At 50.6% G+C, this 21,418-nt stretch overlaps 1 protein-coding gene across 3 annotated transcripts in view; it reads left to right on the top strand.

The window, feature by feature from the left end:
• Nucleotides 1-12,555: 12,555 nt before the first annotated feature.
• The window catches only part of LOC140421804 (uncharacterized), a 314,633-nt gene continuing 305,770 nt past the window's right edge, over nt 12,556-21,418 (top strand). The window contains exons 1-2 of one of the 3 annotated variants that reach the window (XM_072506716.1): nt 12,556-12,633; nt 14,241-21,001. In XM_072506716.1, the coding sequence (XP_072362817.1) occupies nt 14,668-15,957 (1,290 nt within the window). In that variant the 5' untranslated portion in view covers nt 12,556-12,633; nt 14,241-14,667 and the 3' untranslated portion in view covers nt 15,958-21,001. Of the gene's footprint in view, nt 12,634-12,899; nt 12,973-14,240; nt 21,002-21,418 lie in introns of those variants that run through there. The other 2 variants (XM_072506717.1, XR_011947100.1) reach the window with 2 other exon arrangements.

Genomic DNA, 21,418 nt, shown 5'->3' with positions numbered 1-21,418 from the left:
CCAGCAAACACACAGCGAGGAGAGGCCGTTCAGCTGCACCACTTGTGGAAAGAGGTTCAGGTCTTCACCCAACCTCATTGCACAGCAACGAGTTCACTCTGGGATGAAACCATTCACCTGCTCTGTGTGTGGTAAGGAATACACTCACCCATCGAACCTGCTGATACACCAGCAAACTCTCACAGGGGAGAGGCCATTCACCTGTTCCGACTGTGGGAAGGGATTCACCAAGTCCTTTAACCTAGTGATACACCAACGCACTCACACTGGGGAAAGGCCATTCACCTGCTCCGTGTGTGGGAAGGGATTCACTTAGCCATCTAACCTGCTGACACACCAGCAAATTCATAAGTAACTGCAGGGGTTGGATTCATTAGTTTCACTGCTGTAAATCACATTTAGGATTGTTAGTCTGATATTATTTGGTTTGCTCCTGTTAATAAATCCTATAAATGGCTGGCATTTAAATACCTTCAGACATGTCACTGATCTTTGGGGTTGCGGTGTCCCTTTTTGAAAGCACTGTCTGTGATGTTTTCCTTTGATTCAAGAACGCCACCACCTGGAAGTTCACCTCCAAGACAGTCACCATCTCCACTTGGAATTATATCGACATTCCTTCACTGCAGCTGGATCAAAACCTTGGAGTTCCCTTCCTAACATGGTTGGACTGCAGCGGCTCAGGAAGGCTGCTCACCTCCATCTTTTCAAGGGCAACTCGGGATGGACAATAAATACTGACCGAACTAGCGACACCCACATCCCATGATAGATTTTTTTTAAGAATCAACAAGAACTCATTCACAAAATTATGAGCTTTCAGTTTAATCCTAAATTGATCTTTCATTGCGTCTCTTGTCAACTCTACAAGGCCGCCCATTGCCATCTGTACAGGCAGCCTGGTCACAGAACTCTAATCACTTCACTGCGCTGTGTTGGTAGTTTTCAAATCAATAGTTTTAACGTAACCCAACTATTTTCAGGTTAATTCAATTTAGATTAATTGTCATGAAAGGTTAAAATGCCATTTTGTACACGAGTAGATGTCGGGCCAAATATAAATCAGCGAACCATTAAGTTAACCAATTATTGTTGACACTTTGGCGAATTAGAGATTAGAAACGGTGAGCTGAGGGGATAAAACTAATGTTTTGATGAACCATTTTGTTAACATGTTACCACGTTTTGGGATTATTACTTCATGTCTTTCACCTGCTCAACTGAGGAAAGTTGTAAGAAGTCTGTTTAATTGTTAAAGATAAACTTCTCTGTCAATTACTGTCCATTAAACTTTGTTTTTTATCTTTCTGACTTATTACCTTTTTTAAATTTAGAGCACCCAATTATTTTTTTCCAATTAAGGGGCAATTTACCGTGGCCAATTCACCTACCCTGCACAGATTTTTGGATTGTGGGGGTGAGACCCACGCAGACACAGGGAGAATGGGCAAACTCCAGACGGACAGTGACCCTGGGGCCAGGATTGAACCCGGGTCCTCGGCGCCATAAGGCAGCAGCGCTAGCCACTGTGCCACTATGCCGCCCCCAACGTGTTACCTTTCTACCTTTTAATGGTTTCAAAATATTTTGAATTTAGCATTTAACGTTATCATTCTGTCAGATAGTTAAATCTTGTATAACCTGATTTAATTGAAAGTTGGGGATTTATTGCAAACAATCTGTACCCCATAAATCAACTTCAAAATGTAAATGTTACCTGGACTTGGTGTTTCGGCGTAAGTGGTCCCTGGGTTTAGTATCTCGCCAAAAGTGGTCCCTGGATTTGGTGTCTCGGCGTAAGTGGTCCCTGGGTTTACTGTCTCGCCAAAAGTGGTCCCTGGATTTGGTGTTTCAGTGTAAGTGGTCCCTGGATTTGGTGTCTCGGCGTAAGCCGCACCTGGATTTGGTGTCTCTGTGTAAGTGGTCCCTGGATTTGGTGTCTCGGTGTAAGTGGTCCTTGGATTTGGTGCCTCGGCGTAAGTGGTCCCTGGCTTTGGTGTCACAGTGTAAATGGACCTGGATTTGGTGTCTTGGCATAAGTGGACCCTGGATCTGTTGTCTCGGTGTAAGTGGTCCCTGGATTTGGTGTCTCGGTGTAAGTGGTCCCTGGATTTGGTGTCTCAGTATAAGTGGTCCCTGGATTTGGTGTGTCAGTGTAAGTGGACCCTGGATTTGGTGTGTCAAGAGTAATTTATCTCTGGCTTTGGGGTCTTGGTACAAGTGAAAAAATGAAATGAAATGAAAATCGCTTATTGTCACAAGTAGGCTTCAAATGAAGTTACTGTGAAAAGCCCCTAGTCGCCACATTCCGGCGCCTGTTCGGGGAGGCTGTTACGGGAATTGAACCGTGCTGCTGGCCTGCCTTGGTCTGCTTTCAAAGCCAGCGATTTAGCCCTGTGCTAAACAGCCCCTAGTGGGCCCAGCTCTGCTCTGCTCTGCTTTCAACCCAGTCTCTCATCTTTCATTAATTTCAATTGACTGGAAACTGACTGCAGGAACCTGTCAGCATTTGAAAGATATTTACAAATCATTCGAGAGTTTCTTACAGTTGGGATCTTTCTCTGTTCTGTCCATTCGAGGTGTTTGATAACAGACTCTCCTGTGAATATCCAGCTGGAGTTTTGGGCCTTGATGTGTTTCCTTGTTCATCTTGTTGACTTTAAACATTGAATCTTGTGGTTTCAGACCCCAGGGAATCAAACTCCCAACAACAGATTGTCTTTTACTGACTTTATTAACAGCTCTGCAATAATACAGACAGAGTAGTTACTTGTTCTGGGGAACAGGGATAATACAGGGATTCAGAGCTCCCTTTTCCTCAGCTCTGATCTAACAAGGTTAGGTGGATTGGTCATGATAAATTGCCCTTAATGTCCAAAAATTGCCCTTAGTGCTGGGTGGGGTTACTGGGTTATGGGGATAGGGTGTGGAGGTGTTGACCTTGGGGAGGGTGCTCTTCTCCAAGAGCCGGTGCAGACTCGATGGGCCGAATGGCCTCCTTCTGCACTGTAAATTCTATGATTCTATGAAGCTGCAGCCACACTGGAGAAATTTACATTTAACATGACTCGTACATTTGTGATCTTTCAAACCCTCACCACAAGGATATCTTTATTCTGAGTGTGAGCACAAGGCTGTGTCTCTGTCACACACAGATACCTTTTCCTTGGTTCACATTTCCACACCGAGACCAGCTCTTCACACATCTCCTTTCTACACAATTGCAGCAATATGAGCAAGGATGTGAAGCTCAGTAATATTCACCCACATTTCAGAACAGCAAAGGTTCCACTGGAACAAAGATTTAGTCATTTTCTATTGCAGGCAAATTACAGAGCAGTACAGGAGCACACTGACAGTGTAACACAGTCTCATTAGTCTGCAGGCTCCTGTTAAATACAGAGCAGTACAGGAGCACACTGACAGTGTAACACAGTCTCATCAGTCTGCAGACTCCTGTTAAATACAGAGCAGTACAGGAGCACACTGACAGTGTAACTCAGTCTCATCACTCTGCAGGCTTGAGCAGAGAGCACAATACGAAGTCTTACAACACCAGGTTAAAGTCCAACAGGTTTGTTTCGATGTCACTAGCTTTCGGAGCACTGCTCCTTCCTCAGGTGAGCGGAGAGATGGCAGTTGGAGTAAAACCGGACAAATGTGAAGTGATGCATTTTGGAAGGTCTAATACGGGTAGGGAACATACAGTGAATGGTAGAACCCTCAAGTGTATTGGCAGTCAGATCTAGGTGTACAGGTCCACAGGGCACTGTAACGTGGAGAAGGTAGTCAAGAAGGCATACGGCATGCTTCCCTTCATTGGCCAGGGCAATGAGTATAAAAATTGGCTAGTCATGTTGCAGCTGTATAGAACCTTAGTTACGCCACATTTGGAGTATAATGTTCAAGTTTTTTTTACGCAGAGGGTAGTGGTTGCCTGGAACTCGCTGCCGGAGGAGGTGGTGGAAGCAGGGACGATAGTGATGTTTAAGAGGCATCTTGACAAGTACATGAATAGGATGGGAATAGAGATATACGGACCCCGGAAGTGTAGAAGATTTTAGTTTAGACGGGCAGCATGGTCGACGCAGGCTTGGAGGGCCGAAGGGTCTGTTCCTGTGCTGTAAATTTCTTTGTTCTCTTTGACTCCTGTTAAATACAGAGCAGTACAGCGGCACAGACAGTGGATTTGTTTATTGTTGCGTGCACCAAGGTAAAGTGAAAAGTATTTTTCTGCGAGCAGCTCAACAGATCATTAAGTACATGAAAAGAAAAGGAAATAAAAGAAAATATATAATAGGGCAACACAAGGTTCACAATGTAGCACCGTAAACACCGGCATCGGGTGCAGCATTCAGGGGTGTAGTGTTAATCAGGTCAGTCCATGAGAGGGTCCTTTAGGAGTCTGGTAACAGTGGGGAAGAAGCTGTTTTTGAGTCTGTTTGTGCGTGTTCTACGACTTTTTTAAATCTCCTGCCCGATGGAAGTGTAACAGTCTCATCAGTCTGCAGATTCCTGTTAAATACAGAGCAGTACAGGAGCACACTGACAGTGTAACACAGTCTCATCAGTCTGCAGGCTCCTGTTAAATACAGAGCAGTACAGGAGCACACTGACAGTGTAACACAGTCTCATCAGTCTGCAGACTCCTGTTAAATACAGAGCAGTACAGGAGCACACTGACAGTGTAACACAGTCTCATCAGTCTGCAGGCTCCTGTTAAATACAGAGCAGTACAGGAGCACACTGACAGTGTAACACAGTCTCATCAGTCTGCAGACTCCTGTTAAATACAGAGCAGTACAGGAGCACACTGACAGTGTAACACAGTCTCATCAGTCTGCAGACTCCTGTTAAATACAGAGCAGTACAGGAGCACACTGACAGTGTAACAGAGTCTCATCAGTCTGCAGACTCCTGTTAAATACAGAGCAGTACAGGAGCACACTGACAGTGTAACACTGTCTCATTAGTCTGCAGACTCCTGTTAAATACAGAGCAGTACAGGAGCACACTGACAGTGTAACACAGTCTCATCAGTCTGCAGACTCCTGTTAAATACAGAGCAGTACAGGAGCACACTGACAGGGTAACACAGTCTCATCAGTCTGCAGACTCCTGTTAAATACAGAGCAGTACAGGAGCACACTGACAGGGTAACACAGTCTCATCAGTCTACAGGCTCCTGTTAATTACAGAGCAGCACAGGAGCACACTGACAGTGTAACACAGTCTCATCAGTCTGCAGGCTCCTGTTAAATTCAGAGCAGTACAGGAGCACACTGACAGTGTAACACAGTCTCATCAGTCTGCAGACTCCTGTTAAATACAGAGCAGTACAGGAGCACACTGACAGGGTAACACAGTCTCATCAGTCTGCAGACTCCTGTTAAATACAGAGCAGTACAGGAGCACACTGACAGGGTAACACAGTCTCATCAGTCTACAGACTCCTGTTAATTACAGAGCAGCACAGGAGCACACTGACAGTGTAACACAGTCTCATCAGTCTGCAGGCTCCTGTTAAATTCAGAGCAGTACAGGAGCACACTGACAGTGTAACACAGTCTCATCAGTCTGCAGGCTCCTGTTAAATACAGAGCAGTACAGGAGCACACTGACAGGGTAACACAGTCTCATCAGTCTACAGACTCCTGTTAATTACAGAGCAGCACAGGAGCACACTGACAGGGTAACACAGTCTCATCAGTCTGCAGGCTCCTGTTAAATACAGAGCAGCACAGGAGCACACTGACAAAGTCCAATCACTTGGGACCAGGTACAGGGTCCGCCCCGAAAGGCGGGAAGCCCCTGGGGACTATAAGAATTGTGCCCCAAGTTCAAGTCGCTGTCTTCTCCACCGCTTCTCCAGCTCTTCACTCTTCAGCAGCTGGTCGAAACTGTAAGTCTTACTTCAACGGTCGCTACGAGATAGGCTCTCCTAGCTACCAATCTGTACCAACTTCGAATCCCGCAGGCTCAGAACCCGAACGAAAGGTCATTTGTTTCCCTGACCTGGTGGGCCAGTCCGAAGTTAAGTATAGACCTGTTAGTTGTAGAAGTAGCTTAAATGTAGAATTTGTGCATGAGTAATAATTACTGTGTATAGTAAATGTGCTTTGATTTAAATCTTACTAATTGGTGTACTGGATTATTGATCATTACTCGGACTTGAACCACGTGGCGGTATCATAAAGATACCTGGCGACTCGAGCAAAGGTAATAAAACAGAGCAATTAAACTAAGGCAAAAGTTAGCAACACCGCGGGGTCCGACAAAAGATCTCAGATAACGAGGTCGAGATCTTGGGCCTAGCGGTATAAGGTGGAGGCGCTCCAGAAGGAATGGCAGGAACGGTTCGAGGAGATGGGGAATCGGCCGAGGCGGAAGAATCTGCGGACCCTGGGCCTCCCAGAGGGGCTGGAGTGGTCGGACGTGGGGGCCTGTGTGGTCACCCATGTTAAACTTGCTGATGGGAGCGGGGTCCTTCCAGGGGCCCCTGGAGCTGGAAGGGGCCCATAGAGTGTTGGCGAGGAGGCCCAAGGCTAACGAGCCGCCACGGGCGGTGATGTTGCGGTTTCAGCGGTTCGCTGATCGGGAGTGTGTGCTCAGGTGGGCCAAGAAGGAGAGGAGCAGCAGGTGGGAGAACGCGGAGGTTCGGATATATCAGGACTGGAGTGCGGAGGTGGCGAAGAAGAGGGCCGGGTACAACCGGGCGAAGGCGGTGCTGCACAGGAAGGGAGTGAAGTTTGGCATGCTGCAGCCGGCGCGACTGGGTCACCTACAAGGACCGGCACTATTATTTTGAGTCCCTTGGCGGAGGCGTGGGCCTTTGTTCAGGCCGAGAAGCTGGACACAAACTGAAGGTCGGGATGGGTGGTCGGACATGGAGATGGTCGGGGATTGTTGATTGTTGTGGTTGTTTTACATTTTGAGGGGATTCTTTGTTCTTGTCTCTTTTTGATTCGGTGTGGGTGGTTAGGGTGGGTTGGGCACTGTTTTGGTTGGGTCTGTCAGGTGGGCTCTTGGAGGGGGGCAAGTAAACGGAGTAGGGGTGGATGGCTGGTAGGGGGGATGGGGCCCCGCGGGGGAGGCCCGAGTCGGGGGTGAGGGGACTGCGCCTGTAAAAGTAGCTGCGCCAGAGGAGGCGGGGCTGGGCAGGTGGAAAGCGTGGGCTTTTTCCCACGCTGAAGGCTGAGGGGGCGGGGAAGCGAGGGTTGTTTCCCGCACTTGGGATGGAAGGGGGATGCAGAGAGCCTGCTGATGGGTAATGGAGGGGGAGGGGAAGTCCCACAATGGGAGGAGTCGAAGGAGAGGCGGGAGTGGCCGGGGTCAGCAGGAGTCAGCTGACTTGCGGGAGTGCAATGGGGTGAGCAAAGCAGCTAGGAGGGGCCCTAGCTGGGGGAGGGGGGGGGGAACCGGGTTGCTGCTGGTATGGTCAAGGGGGAGCTGGAGCAAGTAGAGGGGGTTGGGACGGGGGTCTGCCGTGGGGAACGGGCCGGGCGTGGGGTGCCGGCGCGTGGCTGGCTGAGGAGGGGTTATGGCTAATCGACGGGGGAGGGGGGCGGGTAGCCCCCTGATCCGGCTGATAACCTGGAATGTAAGGGGACTGAACGGGCCGGTTAAGCGGGCCCGGGTATTTGCGCACCTGAAGGGGCTCAAGGCAGATGTGGTCATGCTCCAGGAGACACACCTGAAAGTGGCAGACCAGGTAAGATTGAGGAAGGGGTGGGTAGGTCAGGTGTTTCATTAGGGACTGGATGCCAAAAATCGGGGGGTGGCGATCTTGGTGGGAAAGAGGGTGTCGTTCGAGGCATCGAGCATTGTGACAGGCAATGGCGGCAGGTACGTAATGGTAAGTGGTAAGCTGCAAGGGGAGAGGGTGGTGCTGGCCAACGTGTACGCCCCGAACTGGGCCGATGCGGGTTAAATGCGGCGCATGTTGGGTCGGATCCCGGATTTGGAAGTGGGGGGCCTGATAATGGGGGGGGGGGGGGGAGGGGGACGGACTTCACTGGACCGCTGCAGGTCTAGGACAGATAGGAGGCCGGTGGCGGCTAAAGTGCTGAGGGAGTTTATGGACCAGATGGGAGGGGTGGACCTTTGGAGATTTGCAAGGCCGGGGTCTAGGGAATTTTAATTCTTCTTGCATGTTCATAAGGCCTATTCCCGGATCAACGTTTTTATTATGAGCTGGGCGCTGATAGCGAGAGTAGAGGATACCGAGTACTCGGCGATAGCCATTTCGGATCACGCCCCGCATTGGGTAGACCTAGAGCTGGGGGAGGAGAGGGACCAGTGCCCGTTGTGGCTCTTGGAGGTGGGGCTGTTGGCGGTGGAGGTGAGCGAGCGGGTCCGAGGAAGCATAGAGATACCTGGAGACCGACGATAACGGGGAGGTCCGAGTGGGGATGGTCTGGGAGACGCTGAAGGCAGTGGTTAGGGGAGAGCTGATCGCCATTAGGGCCCACAAGGAGAGAGCAGAGGGAGAGGGAGAGGCTGGTGGGGAAGATGGTGAGGGTAGACAGGAGTGACGCGGAGGTGCCGGAGGAGGTACTGTTGAGGGCGAGGCGTAGCCTCCAGGCCGAATTCGACCAGTTGACCACCAGGAAGGCGGAGGCGCAGTGGAGGAAGGCCCAAGGGGCGGTTTATGAATATGGGTGAAAGGCAAGCCGGATGCTGGCTCATCAGCTTTGGAAGCGGGACGCAGCTAGGGAGATCGGGGAAGGATAGGGGAGGGAGTGTGGTGTGGAGTGGGGTTGGCATCAATGGGATCTTCAGGGACTTTTATGAGGAACTGTATCGGTCCGAGCCCCCACTGGAAGAGAGAGGGATGGGCCGCTTTCTGGACCAATTGAGGTTCCTGAAGGTGGAGGAGAGGCTGGTGGCGAGATTAGGGGCCCCGATTGGGCTGGAGGAGCTGGCCAAAGGGATAGGGAGCATTCAGGCGGGGAAGGCACCGGGGCCGGACGGTTTCTCGGTCGAATTCTACAAAAAATATGTGGACCTGTTGGGCCCGTTGCTGGTTAGGACCTTCAATGAGGCAAGGGGGGGGGGGGGGGGGGCCTTGCACCCGACGATGTCCCGGGCACTGATCTCCTTCATCCTGAAGCGGGACAAGGATCCCCTGCAGTGTGGGTCGTACAGGCCGATTTTGTTGTTAAATGTAGATGCCAAGATGCTGACGAAGGTCTTAGCCACGAGAATTGAGGATTGGGTGCCGCAGGTTATCCACGAAGACCAGAAGGGGTTCGTGAAGGGGAGGCAGTTGAACGTGAATGTGCGGAGGCTCTTGACTGTTATTATGATGCCGGCGAGGGAGGGGGAGGCGGAGATAGTGGTGGCGATGGACGCTGAGAAGGCCTTCGATAGGGTACAGTGGGGGTACTTGTGGGAGGTGCTGAAGAGGTTCGGGTTTGGGGAGGGGTTCGTCAGGTGGGTTAGGCTGTTGTACGAGGTCCCGATGGCAAGTGTGGCCACGAACACGAGGAGGTCGGAGTACTTTTGGTTGCATCGAGGGACGAGGCAGGGGTGTCCCCTATCCCCCCCTGCTCTTTGCATTGGCGATTGAACCCCTGGCTATGGCACTGAGGGAGTCGAGGAACTGGAGGGTATTGGTGCGGGGTGGGAAGGAGCATAGGGTGTCGCTCTATGCGGACGACTTGCTGCTATATGTGGCGGACCCAGTGGGGGGAATGTCGGAGGTAATGAGGATCCTCAGGGAGTTTGGGGATTTCTCAGGGTACAAGCTCAACATGGGGAAGAGCGAGTTGTTCGTGTTTCACCCAGGGGACCAGGAGAGGGGGAGTGGCGAGCTCCCACTAAAAAGTGCAGAGAGGAGCTTCAGGTATTTGGGGGTCCAGGTGGCCAGGAGCTGGGGGGCCCTGCATAGACTTAATTTCCCGAGGCTAGTGGAGCAAATGGAGGAGGAATTTAAGAGGTGGGACGCGTTGCCGCTGTCACTGGCGGGTAGGGTGCAGTCAGTCAAGATGACGGTGCTCCCAAGGTTTTTGTTCCTGTTCCAGTGCCTCCCCATTCTTATCCCGAAGGATTTCTTTAGGCGGGTCAACAGGAGCATAACGGGGTTTGTGTGGGCGCGAGGGACTCCGAGGGTGAGAAGGGTGTTCCTGGAGCGGAGTAGGGATGGGTGGGGGGGGGCTGGCACTGCCCAACCTCTGTGGGTACTACTGAGCCGCCAATGTGGCGATGGTGCGCAAGTGGGTGATGGAGGGGGAGGGGGCTGCATGGAAGAGGCTGGATACCACGTTTTGTGAAGGTACGAGTCTGGAGGCACTGGCAATGGTGCCGCTGCCGCTCCCTCCATTGAGGTATACCACGAGCCCGGTGGTGGCGGCTACCCTCAAAATCTGGGGGTAATGGAGGCAGCATAGGGGAGAAGTGGGGGCCTCGGTGCGGACTCTGAAACGGGGGAACCACCGGTTTGTCCCAGGGAGAATAGATGGAGGGTTTTCGGGGTGGCACAGGGCAGGGATAAGAAGGTTGGGGGACCTGTTTGTGGATGGGAAGTTCGCGAGCCTGGGTGAGCTGGAGAAGTACGGGCTCCCCCCGGGAACACCTTTTGGTATCTACAGGGAAGGGCGTTTGCCAGGCGGCAAGTGGTGGAATTCCCGCTGTTGCTACCATGCACGGTACAGGACAGGGTGCTCTCAGGGATGTGGGTGGGAGAGGGGAAGATCTCGGCAACATACCAGGTGATGCAGGAGTAGGAGGAGGCCTCGGTGGAGGAGCTGAAAGGTAAGTGAGAGAAGGAGTTGGAGGAGGAGATTGAGGAGGGGATGTGGGCAGATGCCCTTGGGAGGGTGAACTCTTCCTCTTTGTGCGCGAGGCTCAGCCTCATACAGTTTAAGGTGCTGCACAGGGCACACATGACCGGGACAAGGATGAGCCGGTTTTTTGGGGGTGAGTACAGGTGTGTTAGGTGCTCAGGGAGCCCAGCAAACCACACCCATATATTCTGGGCGTGCCCAGCGCTGGAGGAATTTTGGAAGGGCGTAGCAAGGACGGTGTCGAGGGTGGTAGGATCCAGGGTCAAACCGGGCTGGGGGCTCACAATATTTGGGGTTGCAGGGGAACCGGGAGTGCAGGAGGCGAAAGAGGCCGGTATAATTGGAGAGGGTGAAATATGCCTTAACGGGATCGGTGCAAGGGTTTTTCAGGCCGTGGCAACTGTTCTTGGACTTCCTGGCAGAACGGTAGACAATGGTCAGCAGCGGCAGCAACCTGGGGCGGGGGGGGGTTCTATTTTATTTTTGGTTTTCTGTACTGGGGGATCTGAGGGGGTGCATATATTTGCTATGTGTTAATTCGGGGTGTTAATTTATTATTTATGTATAGGGGGAGGGGGCACGGGGTTTTGTTTTGTATTTAATTCTATTGGGTTCCTTTTACATTTTGTTGTTGCTATTTTGTGAAAACTTTAATAAAATAAAAAAAATAAAAAAATAGAATTTACAGTGCAGGAGGCCATTCGGCCCATCAAGTCTGCACCGGCCCTTGGAAGGAGCATCCTAGCTAAGCCCACACCTCCACCTATCCCCGTAACCCCACCTAACCTTTTTAGATACTAAGGCAATTTACCATCGTCATCTCCCGATTCGACAATTCCATCACACACCTGGCTGCTCTCCCACATTCTACCTCTGTGAACTTAAAGCCATCCAAAAGTCTGCTTCCCATGTCTTAATTCACAGCAAGTTCCTTTCCCCTATGATCCCTGTGCTCCGAGACTTGCATTCGCTCCCAGTCAATTCTCACCCTTGTTTTCAAATCCCTCCATGGCCTCGTCTCTCCCTGTGTCTGTATCTCCTCCAGCCCCACAACCCCCTGAGATATCTGCACAGCTCTGATCCTGGACTCTTGTACACCCCCGATTCTAATTACTCCGCCCTGGTTTTAAGTTCCCTCGGCCCCAAGCACTGAATTCCCTCCCGAAACCTCCCCGTCTCCACCTCACTCACCTCCTTTCAGACTCTTTAAAACTCACCTCTTTGACCAAGTTTTTGGTCACCTGCCCTAATATCTCCTTTTGTGTCTGGGTGTCTCACTTTGTTTTATAATGTTGCTGTGAAGTTGACTGGGATGATTTATGATGTTAAAGGTGTTATATAAATAGAAGTTGTTGTTGTTGACTGTAACCCTGACCTCCTGTTTTACAAAATCCCATTGGTTTCACAACAAACTCTCTCTCTGATGTTTTGCCCCCTGCGGGTTTGCAGCCTCTATAAAGACGGCGGCCGTTAACTCAGGCCTGTCACCGGGAGCAGGCCGCAGCTGTCCCCCCGCTCGATGCAAACCCGGGCCCGGAAACTTCTTATTGGGATTCGGAACCTCCACCGGGTTTCAGTGAAACCTCCCGGCCGAGTCAAACATCGGCACTGCGCATGCTCCAGCTCACAATGCCCAGGAAGTGATTGACGGCAGCTCTGGACCAATAGAAAGAGAGGGGTAGGTCTGGAGGACCGAGTGGTTGCAGCGGGTCCTCCAACCAATCGGAGGGAATGAGGGGCGGGGCTCAGCCCAGTCGCACATGTAGGCTGGAGCATGCGCAGTGCTGATCACAGCTCAGGATTCAGGCGGTCGGGTGGAATTCTTCAGCCGGTCAAATTCCGGGCGGTGAGTCCTGCGGGAGGAATGGGGCCGGCCGGCGGGTGGGTTGGGAGAACTCATAAACACTCCGTGTCGGCCAAACACGAAGCTCGGATACGGCAGTTCAACCGGTGAAAGCTGCTCGGGCTTTTCCCCGAGACAGGCCCGGATGGGCGAAGAGAGCCCCGGCTTTGCTCCGCCTCCCATTCACTCTGATTGGCTGGAGGGCCAGAAGCTCTTGATCGGTCACCCAGACCCGCCTCCTCTTCCTATTGGTCCGAACCCTCCGTTAACCAGTTCCCGGGCATTGTGACCTGGAGCAAACCCTTCACAATCATTATGTGGAGATGCCGGCGCTGGACTGGGGTGAGCTCAGAGTCTTACACCAGGGTAAAGTCCAACAGGTTTGTTTCAAATACTAGGAGCACTGCTCCTTCCTCGGGTGAATGAAGAGGTATGTTCCAGAAACATATATATGGACAAATTTGTCGATTATATATGTTTCTGGAACATACCTCTTTATTCACCTGAGGAAGGAGCAGCGCTCCGAAAGCTAGTGACATCAAAACAAACCTGTTGGACTTTAACCTAGTGTTGTAAGACTACTTACTCTGTTCACAATCATTGTCAGCTCCCTGGTTTGCAGCTGCGGGGCTTCTCCCTCCTGGGAACAGGCCCAGGTTAACGGGCACCATCCTGCTTCAGCCACTGGAGGATGGTTCACATCAGAGGATGGGGGAGGGGGGATAATAAATAAGAGATTACACTTTGCACTCAAATCAATGAGGACTCTGATCTCTCGCAAGGAAGGAAACCCTGGTAGGTGGGTGGGGAGGATTCACAAACACCCGCTGGGGCCCCAAATCTTCAATAAGACCCATTGATTTTGTCAGTCGGCAGGCAGGAGCTGGAGAACTACACCCAGGCAGAGGAGAGGGAGGGAGAAAACTGGGAGTGGAGGAAAGAAATGGGATTGCAGATGATGAGATGGGTTTGATTTCAGCCAAGGGAGGAGGGAGAGTGTGGGGGACTGGGATTTACAGCTTTGGGGGAACAAGAGCGAAAAAAATGTTCCAGAGAAACTAGAATTGTCTGTTCAGAATTTCTATCCTGGACTGACAGTGATGGCTTTTGTAAACTCCTTTTACAGGGGGTTAGAATTGGAGAATTTGCACATAACAAACTGAACCCAACAGAAAGGATTGTCTCTTTGCAAATTCTATACTGCACTGGCAGTGATGACTTTTGTACCATGGGAGATTACAGCTCTCAGGAAAGATTAAATGGAGAGGGGCGATGTGAAATAGTGACCATCAATAAACAACAAATCATAAATACAAGATAGTTATGAATAAATCCAAGGGGACAATACAGACAAAATTATTTATTACAGGTTCAGAATGTGCAACTCATTACCATGCAAAGGAGTTGAGGAAAGTGCTGAGATGTTTTCAAAAGGAAATGGGACAAGCACATGAGAGAAAATGGAATCGAAAATCAGCTGAAAGGCTGAGATTTGATAGGTGTGACAGTCGGGGATGTGTGCCGAGTATGGACAGCAGCAGAATCTGTGACAGAATGGCCTGTTTGTGTCTTATATATTCACAATATTTCAATGTAATCTCCTTTTACAGAATATTTGCAGATGCAAACATCATGTTGAGATCTGACAGTCACTTGATTCATCAGGACCGGCCTTTCAACGTGGAAGGAGAAATGTTTGTCTGTTTTGTCTTTTTGAAAAAAATTCAAAAATCACTGTGATTGGAAAAGCAGCGAGACACAGACATCTAATTGTCCACAGTTAGCTGGAACTGAGCTTTAACCAATCACACAGCATGAAATTAAATTGCAGCATTTACATCAGGGAGACACCGTACTCAGGCTTCAACTGATGATCCAAGCTGGAGAGACAGAAGGACATTTGCACCATAGGAATCAAGAAGCAGCAATAGGACATTCCGCCCCGTGAGCCTGTTCCACCATTTAATAACATCACGGCTGATCTGACAGTGACCTCAAATCTGCATCCCACCTACACCTGATAACTTGTCGATAACCATGGAGAAACCGTGGAAATGTGGGGACTGTGGGATGGGATTCAATTACCCGTCTAAATTGGAAACCCATCAACGTATTCACACTGGGGAAACGCCGTTCACCTGCTCCGTGTGTGGGAAAGGATTCACTCGGTCATCATACCTCCTGACACACCAACTTGTTCATACTGATCAGAGACCGTTTAAATGTGCTGACTGTGGAAAGAGCTTTAAATGCAGAAAGGATTTACTGACACATCAACGCATTCACACTGGGGAAAGGCCATTCACCTGCTCCGTGTGTGGGAAGGGATTCACTCTGTCATCCCACCTCCTGAGCCACCAACTTGTTCATACTGATCAGAGACCTTTTAAATGTGCTGACTGTGAGAAGAGCTTTAAAAGCAGAAATTATTTACTGTTACATCAACGCACTCACACTGGGGAGAGGCCATTCACCTGTTTGGAATGTGGGAAGGGATTTCATGCTTCGTCAAACCTCCGGGCTCACCATCAGGTCCACTCTGACCAGAGACCGTTTAAATGTGCTGACTGTGAAAAGAGCTTTAAAAGCAGAAATGATTTACTGTCACATCAACGCCATCACACTGGAGATAAGCCATTCACCTGCTCCGTGTGTGGGAAGGGATTCACTCAGTCATCGTACCTCCTGAGACACCAACTTGTTCATTCTGATCAGAGGCCGTTTAAATGTGCTGACTGTGAGAAGAGTTTTAAAAGTAAAATGAATTTACTGACACACCAACGTACTCACACTGGGGTGAGGCCATTCACCTGCTCCGTGTGTGGGAAGGGATTCACTAGGTCATCCCACCTCCTGGTGCACCAACTTGTTCATACTGACCAGAAACCTTTTAAATGTGCTGACTGTGAGAAGAGTTTTAAACGCAGAATGGATTTACTGAGACACCAACGCACTCACACTGGAGAGAGGCCATTCACCTGCTCCGTGTGTGGGATGGGATTCACTCAGTCATCAGACCTCCTGAGACACCAACTTGTTCATACTGATCAGAGACCTTTTAAATGTGCTGACTGTGAGAAGAGCTTTAAAAGGAAAATGACTTTACTGAGACACCAACGCAATCACACTGGGGAGAGGCCATTCACCTGCTCCGTGTGTGGGAAGAGATTCACATGCTCATCCCAGCTTCTGCAACACCAGCGAGTTCACACTGGGCAGAAACCATACTCTTGCCCCGTGTGTGACAAGAAATTTACTGAGTCATCCCACCTGACTAGACACCAACTTGTTCACATTGATCAGAATCCTTTTAAATGTTCTGACTGAAAAGAGCTTTAAAAGTAAATCAAATCTGCGGAAACACCAGCGAGTTCACACGGAAACAGAATCATCGCATTTACAGTGCAGAAGGAGGGCATTCGGCCCATCGAGTGCACCGGCCCTTGCAAAGAGCACCTTACTTAAGCCCATACCTCCAACCTAACCCATAACCCCACCTCACCTTTTTGGACACGAAGGGCAATTTAGCATGGCCAATCCACCTAATCTACACATTTCTGGACTTGTGGGAGGAAACTGGAGCACCCGGAGCAAACCCACGCAGACATGGGGAGAACATGCAAACTCCACACAGACAGTGAGCCAAGCCGGGAATTCTGGGACCTTGGAGCTTTAAAGCAACAGTGCTAACCACTGTGCTACCATGTGGCCCACATGTGGGAGCGGAACTGGGGAGAGGCTGTTTAACTGTTCCGTATGTGGGAGGAGATTCACTCAGTTAAACAACCTGAATAGACATCAGCAAGTTCACAGGCAAAAGCAGGGTTTGGATTCAGCTGTTGTTGCTGCTGTTGGTCACATCCGGGACTGAATGATGCCTGGACGTCTGTTTCCAGTGGGGTTCCACAGTTTCTGGTATATAGCAATGATTTAGACTTAAATGTATGCACGAGGATTATACAAAAGTTGCTCGTGTGTTTCAGATAATGAGGGAGAAAGCCATGGACTGGGTCAGGAGGATGCCAGCTCGTTGGTCTAGGGGTAAGATTCTCGCTTCAGGGTTTGCGCTACATGAAAGGGCAGCACGGTAGCATTGTGGATAGCACAATTGCTTCACAGCTCCAGGGTCCCAGGTTCGATTCCGGCTTAGGTCACTGTCTGTGCGGAGTCTGCACATCCTCCCCGTGTGTGTGGGTTTCCTCCGGGTGCTCCGGTTTCCTCCCCCAGTCCAAAGTTGTGCAGGTAAGGTGGATTGGCCACGCTAAACTTCTCCTTAATTGGAAAAAATGAATTGGGTACTCTAAAAAAATTTTTTAAGGTTAACGTGCAGGTTCAGTCGGCAGTTAGGAAGGCAAATGCAATGTATTCAGGTCGAGTGGGCTAGAATACAAGATCAGGGATGTACTTCTGAGGCTATATAAGGCTCTGATCAGACCCCATTTGGAGTATTGAGAGCAGTTTTGGGCCCAGTATCTAAGGAAGGATGTGATGGCCTTGGAAAAGCTCCAGAGGAGGTTTACAAGAATGATGCCTGGAATGAAGAGCTTGTCGTATGAGGAATGATTGAGGACTCTGGGTCTGTACCCGTTGGAGTTTAGAAGGATATCGGGGATCTTATTAAAACTTACAGGATACTGCGGGGCCTGGATAGATTGGACATGGAGAAGATGTTTCCACTTGTAGGAAATTATTCCTTAAAACTCTCCAAAAAATACTTTTGGCAGGAAAATCGGCAGGCATTGGAAAATAAACAGAAATCGCGGCAACGTGTTCATTTTAACCGACCCTCCAGTGATCCCCCCCCCCTGCAATCCCGAGCAACCTGCACACCCAGATATCTAAAGTGAACCCCTGCCCTACGTAATGGCAGCCCCCCCACCCCTGCCCACACCCTGGCCGAAACACCACAAAATACTCACTCTTGTCTCGATTTAATTTGTACCCCGAGAAAGACCCAAACACCCGAAGCAGCTCCAATATTCCCCCTCTTGACACACTCGGTTCCGACACCTATAATAACAAGTCATCGGCATACAAGGGCACCCTGTGCTCTATTCACCCCCCCGCACTATCCCTTTCCATACCCCCAAACCTCTTAACGCGATGGCCAAACGCTCAATCGCGAGTTCAAACAGCAAGGGGGACATAGGACATCCCTGCCTAGTCCCACGGTGGAGAGAATAGTCTCTCGAGCTGATGTTTTTTGTGCGGACACTGGCCCCAGCTCCTTCTATAGTAGCTTTACCCAGTCCACAAATTGTGGACCAATCCCAAACCGCTCCAGAACTGCTATCAAGTGTCCCCATTCTACTCGGTTAAATGCTTTCTCGGCGTCCACTGCCACAACCACCAGTTTCCTTCCCCTCCGCCGGTGCCATAACCACGTTCAATAGCCTCCTAACGTTTGAAAAGAGCTGCCTCCCTCACACAAACCCTGTCTGATCTTCACCTATCACCTTCAGGAGGCAGTCCTCCTGCCTACCTGCCAGTGCCTTTGCTAATACCTTTGAGTTCACGTTTAAAAGTGATATGGGCCTATACAACCCACACTCCGTTGGATCCTTATCTTTTTTTAAAAAAATATATTTTATTAAAGTTTTTCGATCAACCAAGAATTTCCCATTTTTACAACTTTGTAACAATATATACGTTGATCGTTTTTTAAATAATATATTAACTAACGGCAAGTGCCAACAACAAATAATAAACAAAAAGAAATAATAACATTGAAAAAATAAATACGAACAACTAATATATAACGCACAAAACCCCCCCCGAAGACCCAATTGCACCCCTCCCCCCTGGGTTGCTGCTGCTATCTTTCCTATTTTCCCTTATCGCTCTGCGAGATAGTCGAGGAACGGTTGCCACCGCCTGGTGAACCCCTGAGCCGAACCTCTTAGTTCATACTTTATCCGCTCCAGTTTTATGAACCCTGCCATGTCGTTTATCCAGGCCTCCACGCCCGGGGGTTTGGCTTCTTTCCACATAAGTAGAATCCTTCGCCGGGCTACTAGGGACGCAAAGGCCAAAACATCGGTCTCTCTCGCCTCCTGCACTCCCGGCTCATCTGCAACCCCAAATATAGCCAACCCCCAGCTTGGTTCGACCCGGACCCCCACCACCTTTGAAATCACCTTTGCCACACCCACCTAGAACCCGTGTAATACCGGACATGACCAAAACATGTGGGTGTGGTTTGCCGGATTTCCCGCGCACCTCCCACACCTATCCTCCACCCCAAAAAACCTGCTCAATCTTGCTCCCGTCATATGCGCCCTGTGTAGAACCTTGAATTGGATCAGGCTGAGCCTGGCACACGAGGACGAGGAATTTACCCTACTTAGGGCGTCTGCCCACAGCCCCTCCTCAATCTCTTCCCCCAGCTCCTCCTCCCATTTTCCTTTCAGCTCCTCTACCATCGTCTCCCCCTCGTCTCATTTCCCTGTATATATCGGACACCTTACTATCACCCACCCGAAATCACTCTGTCCTGGATCCCTTGCTGCGGAAATTCCCTCACCTGTTGCCTCACAAATGCCCTCACTTGCATATACCGAAATGCATTCCCAGCTGGCAACCCGTATTTTTCTGTCAGTGCTCCCAGACTCGCGAACGTCCCGTCCAAGAACAAGTCCTTCAGTTTCGCAATTCCTGCTCGCTGCCAAGATTGAAATCCCCCATCTATCTTTCCCGGGACGAACCTGTGGTTGTTCCTTATCGGGGACCACACTGAGGCACCCGTCACCCCCCTATGTCGTCTCCACTGCCACCAAATCTTCAAAGTCGCCACCACCACTGGATTTGAGGTGTATTTTTTCGGGGAGAACGGCAACGGCGCCGTCGCCAGTGCTTTTAAGCTAGTTCCCCTACAGGACGTCATCTCCAGCCTTTTCCACGCCGCTCCTTCTTCTTCCCTCATCCACTTACATATCATAGATACGTTGGCGGCCCAATAATAATCACTCAGACTCGGCAGTGCCAGTTCCCCTCTATCCCTACTGCGCTGCAGGAGCCCTCTTTACCCTTGAGGTCTTTCCGGCCCACACAAAGCTCATGATACTTCTGTCCACCTTCTTAAAAAAGGCCTTTGTAATCAGTATGGGGAGGCACTGAAACACAAAAAGAAACCTCGGGAGGACCACCATTTTAACCGCCTGCACCCTGCCTGCCAATGACAGGGGCACCATGTCCCACCTCTTAAAGTCCTCCTCCATCTGCTCTACCAGTCGTGTCAAGTTAAGCTTATGCAAGGTTCCCCAGTTCCTGGCCACCTGGATCCCTAAATACCGGAAATCTCTTGTTACCCTCCTCAACGGCAGGTCGACTATTCCCCTGCCCTGTTCCCCGGGGTGCATCACAAACAGTTCACTCTTCCCCATATTCAATTTGTATCCCGAAAACTCTCCAAACTCCCTGAGCGTCTGCATTATCTCAGGCATCCCCTCCACTGGGTCCGCGACATATAACAGCAAATCATCCGCGTACAATGACACCCGATGTTCTTCTTCTCCTCTAAGTACCCCTCTCCACTTCCTAGAGCCCCTCAGCGCTATGGCCAATGGCTCAATTGCCAACGCAAACAGTTCCTGCCACCTTCGGGATCAGCGCCCATCCCAGGACAAAGAAGTCTATCCGGGAGTACACTTTATGGACATGGGAGAAGAAGGAAAACTCTTTACTCCTCGGTCTAGTAAATCTCCAGGGATCCACTCCTCCCATCTGCTCCATAAAGCCCTTAAGCACCTTGGCCGCTGCCGGCCTCCTCCCGGTCCTAGATCTGGACCGGTCCAGCCCTGGGTCCAGCACCGTGTTGAAGTCTCCCCCCATTACCAACTTTCCCATCTCCAGGTCCAGGATGCGCCCCAACATATGCTTCATAAAGTTTGCATCATCCCAGTTCGGGGCATATGCGTTCACCAGCACCACTGCTTCACCTTGCAACCGGCCACTCACCATCACGTACCTACCCCCACTGTCCACCACTATGGTCTTCGCCTCAAACGATACCCGTTTCCCCACCAGTATTGCCACCCCTCTATCTTTCGCATCCAAGCCCGAGTGGAATACCTGTCCCACCCATCCTTTTCTTAATCTGACTTGATCCACCAGTTTCAGGTGCGTCTCCTGAAGCATGACCACGTCTGCCTTTAGCTTCTTTAGGTGCGCAAATACCCTTGCCCTCTTAATCGGCCCATTCAACCCTCTCACGTTCCACGTGATCAACCGGGTTGGGGGGCTCTTTACCCCCCCCCCCAATCGTCGACTAGCCATCTCCTTTTTTAAACCAGCTCCTCACCCGTCCCGACCGTCCCATCCCGTAACAGCTCCCCCTTCCCCTTAGCAGCAGCAACCCAGTTAATGCCCCCCTCCCCCCCCCCCCCCCCCCCCCCTGCTAGATTCCCCACTAGCTTGATTGCTCCCCCCATATTGCTTCCGGGCGTCAGCAAACTCTGGCTGACCTCGGCTTCCCCCGTTTACCCTTAGCCTCCCTGCGTGTGAGGCCCCCTCCCTGCACCCCCTTTTCCCGCCACAGTTTCCATAGCGCGGGAACAAAGCCAGCGCTTCCCTCTCAGCCCCGCCCCTAATGGCGCAGCTCCCTCTCTCCTTCCCCATCCCCTTCCCCACCGGCGCCCACATTTCTTCGTGTTCCCCCCCCCTTCGAGGGGGAAAAAATTCCCCCATCTGATTTACAATTCCTTGCCACCACCTCGCTACTTCATTTCAAACATCCTTTCCCAAATCTAGTCCAACTTCTCCTCTTCAATAAATGGCCACGCCTCCTCTG

This window comes from Scyliorhinus torazame, chromosome 5 (assembly GCF_047496885.1).
Source record: "Scyliorhinus torazame isolate Kashiwa2021f chromosome 5, sScyTor2.1, whole genome shotgun sequence".
NCBI classification, from domain to species: domain Eukaryota; kingdom Metazoa; phylum Chordata; class Chondrichthyes; order Carcharhiniformes; family Scyliorhinidae; genus Scyliorhinus; species Scyliorhinus torazame.
The sequence above is the reverse complement of the archived record's forward strand: the minus strand, read 5'-3'. Positions and strand labels throughout refer to the sequence as shown.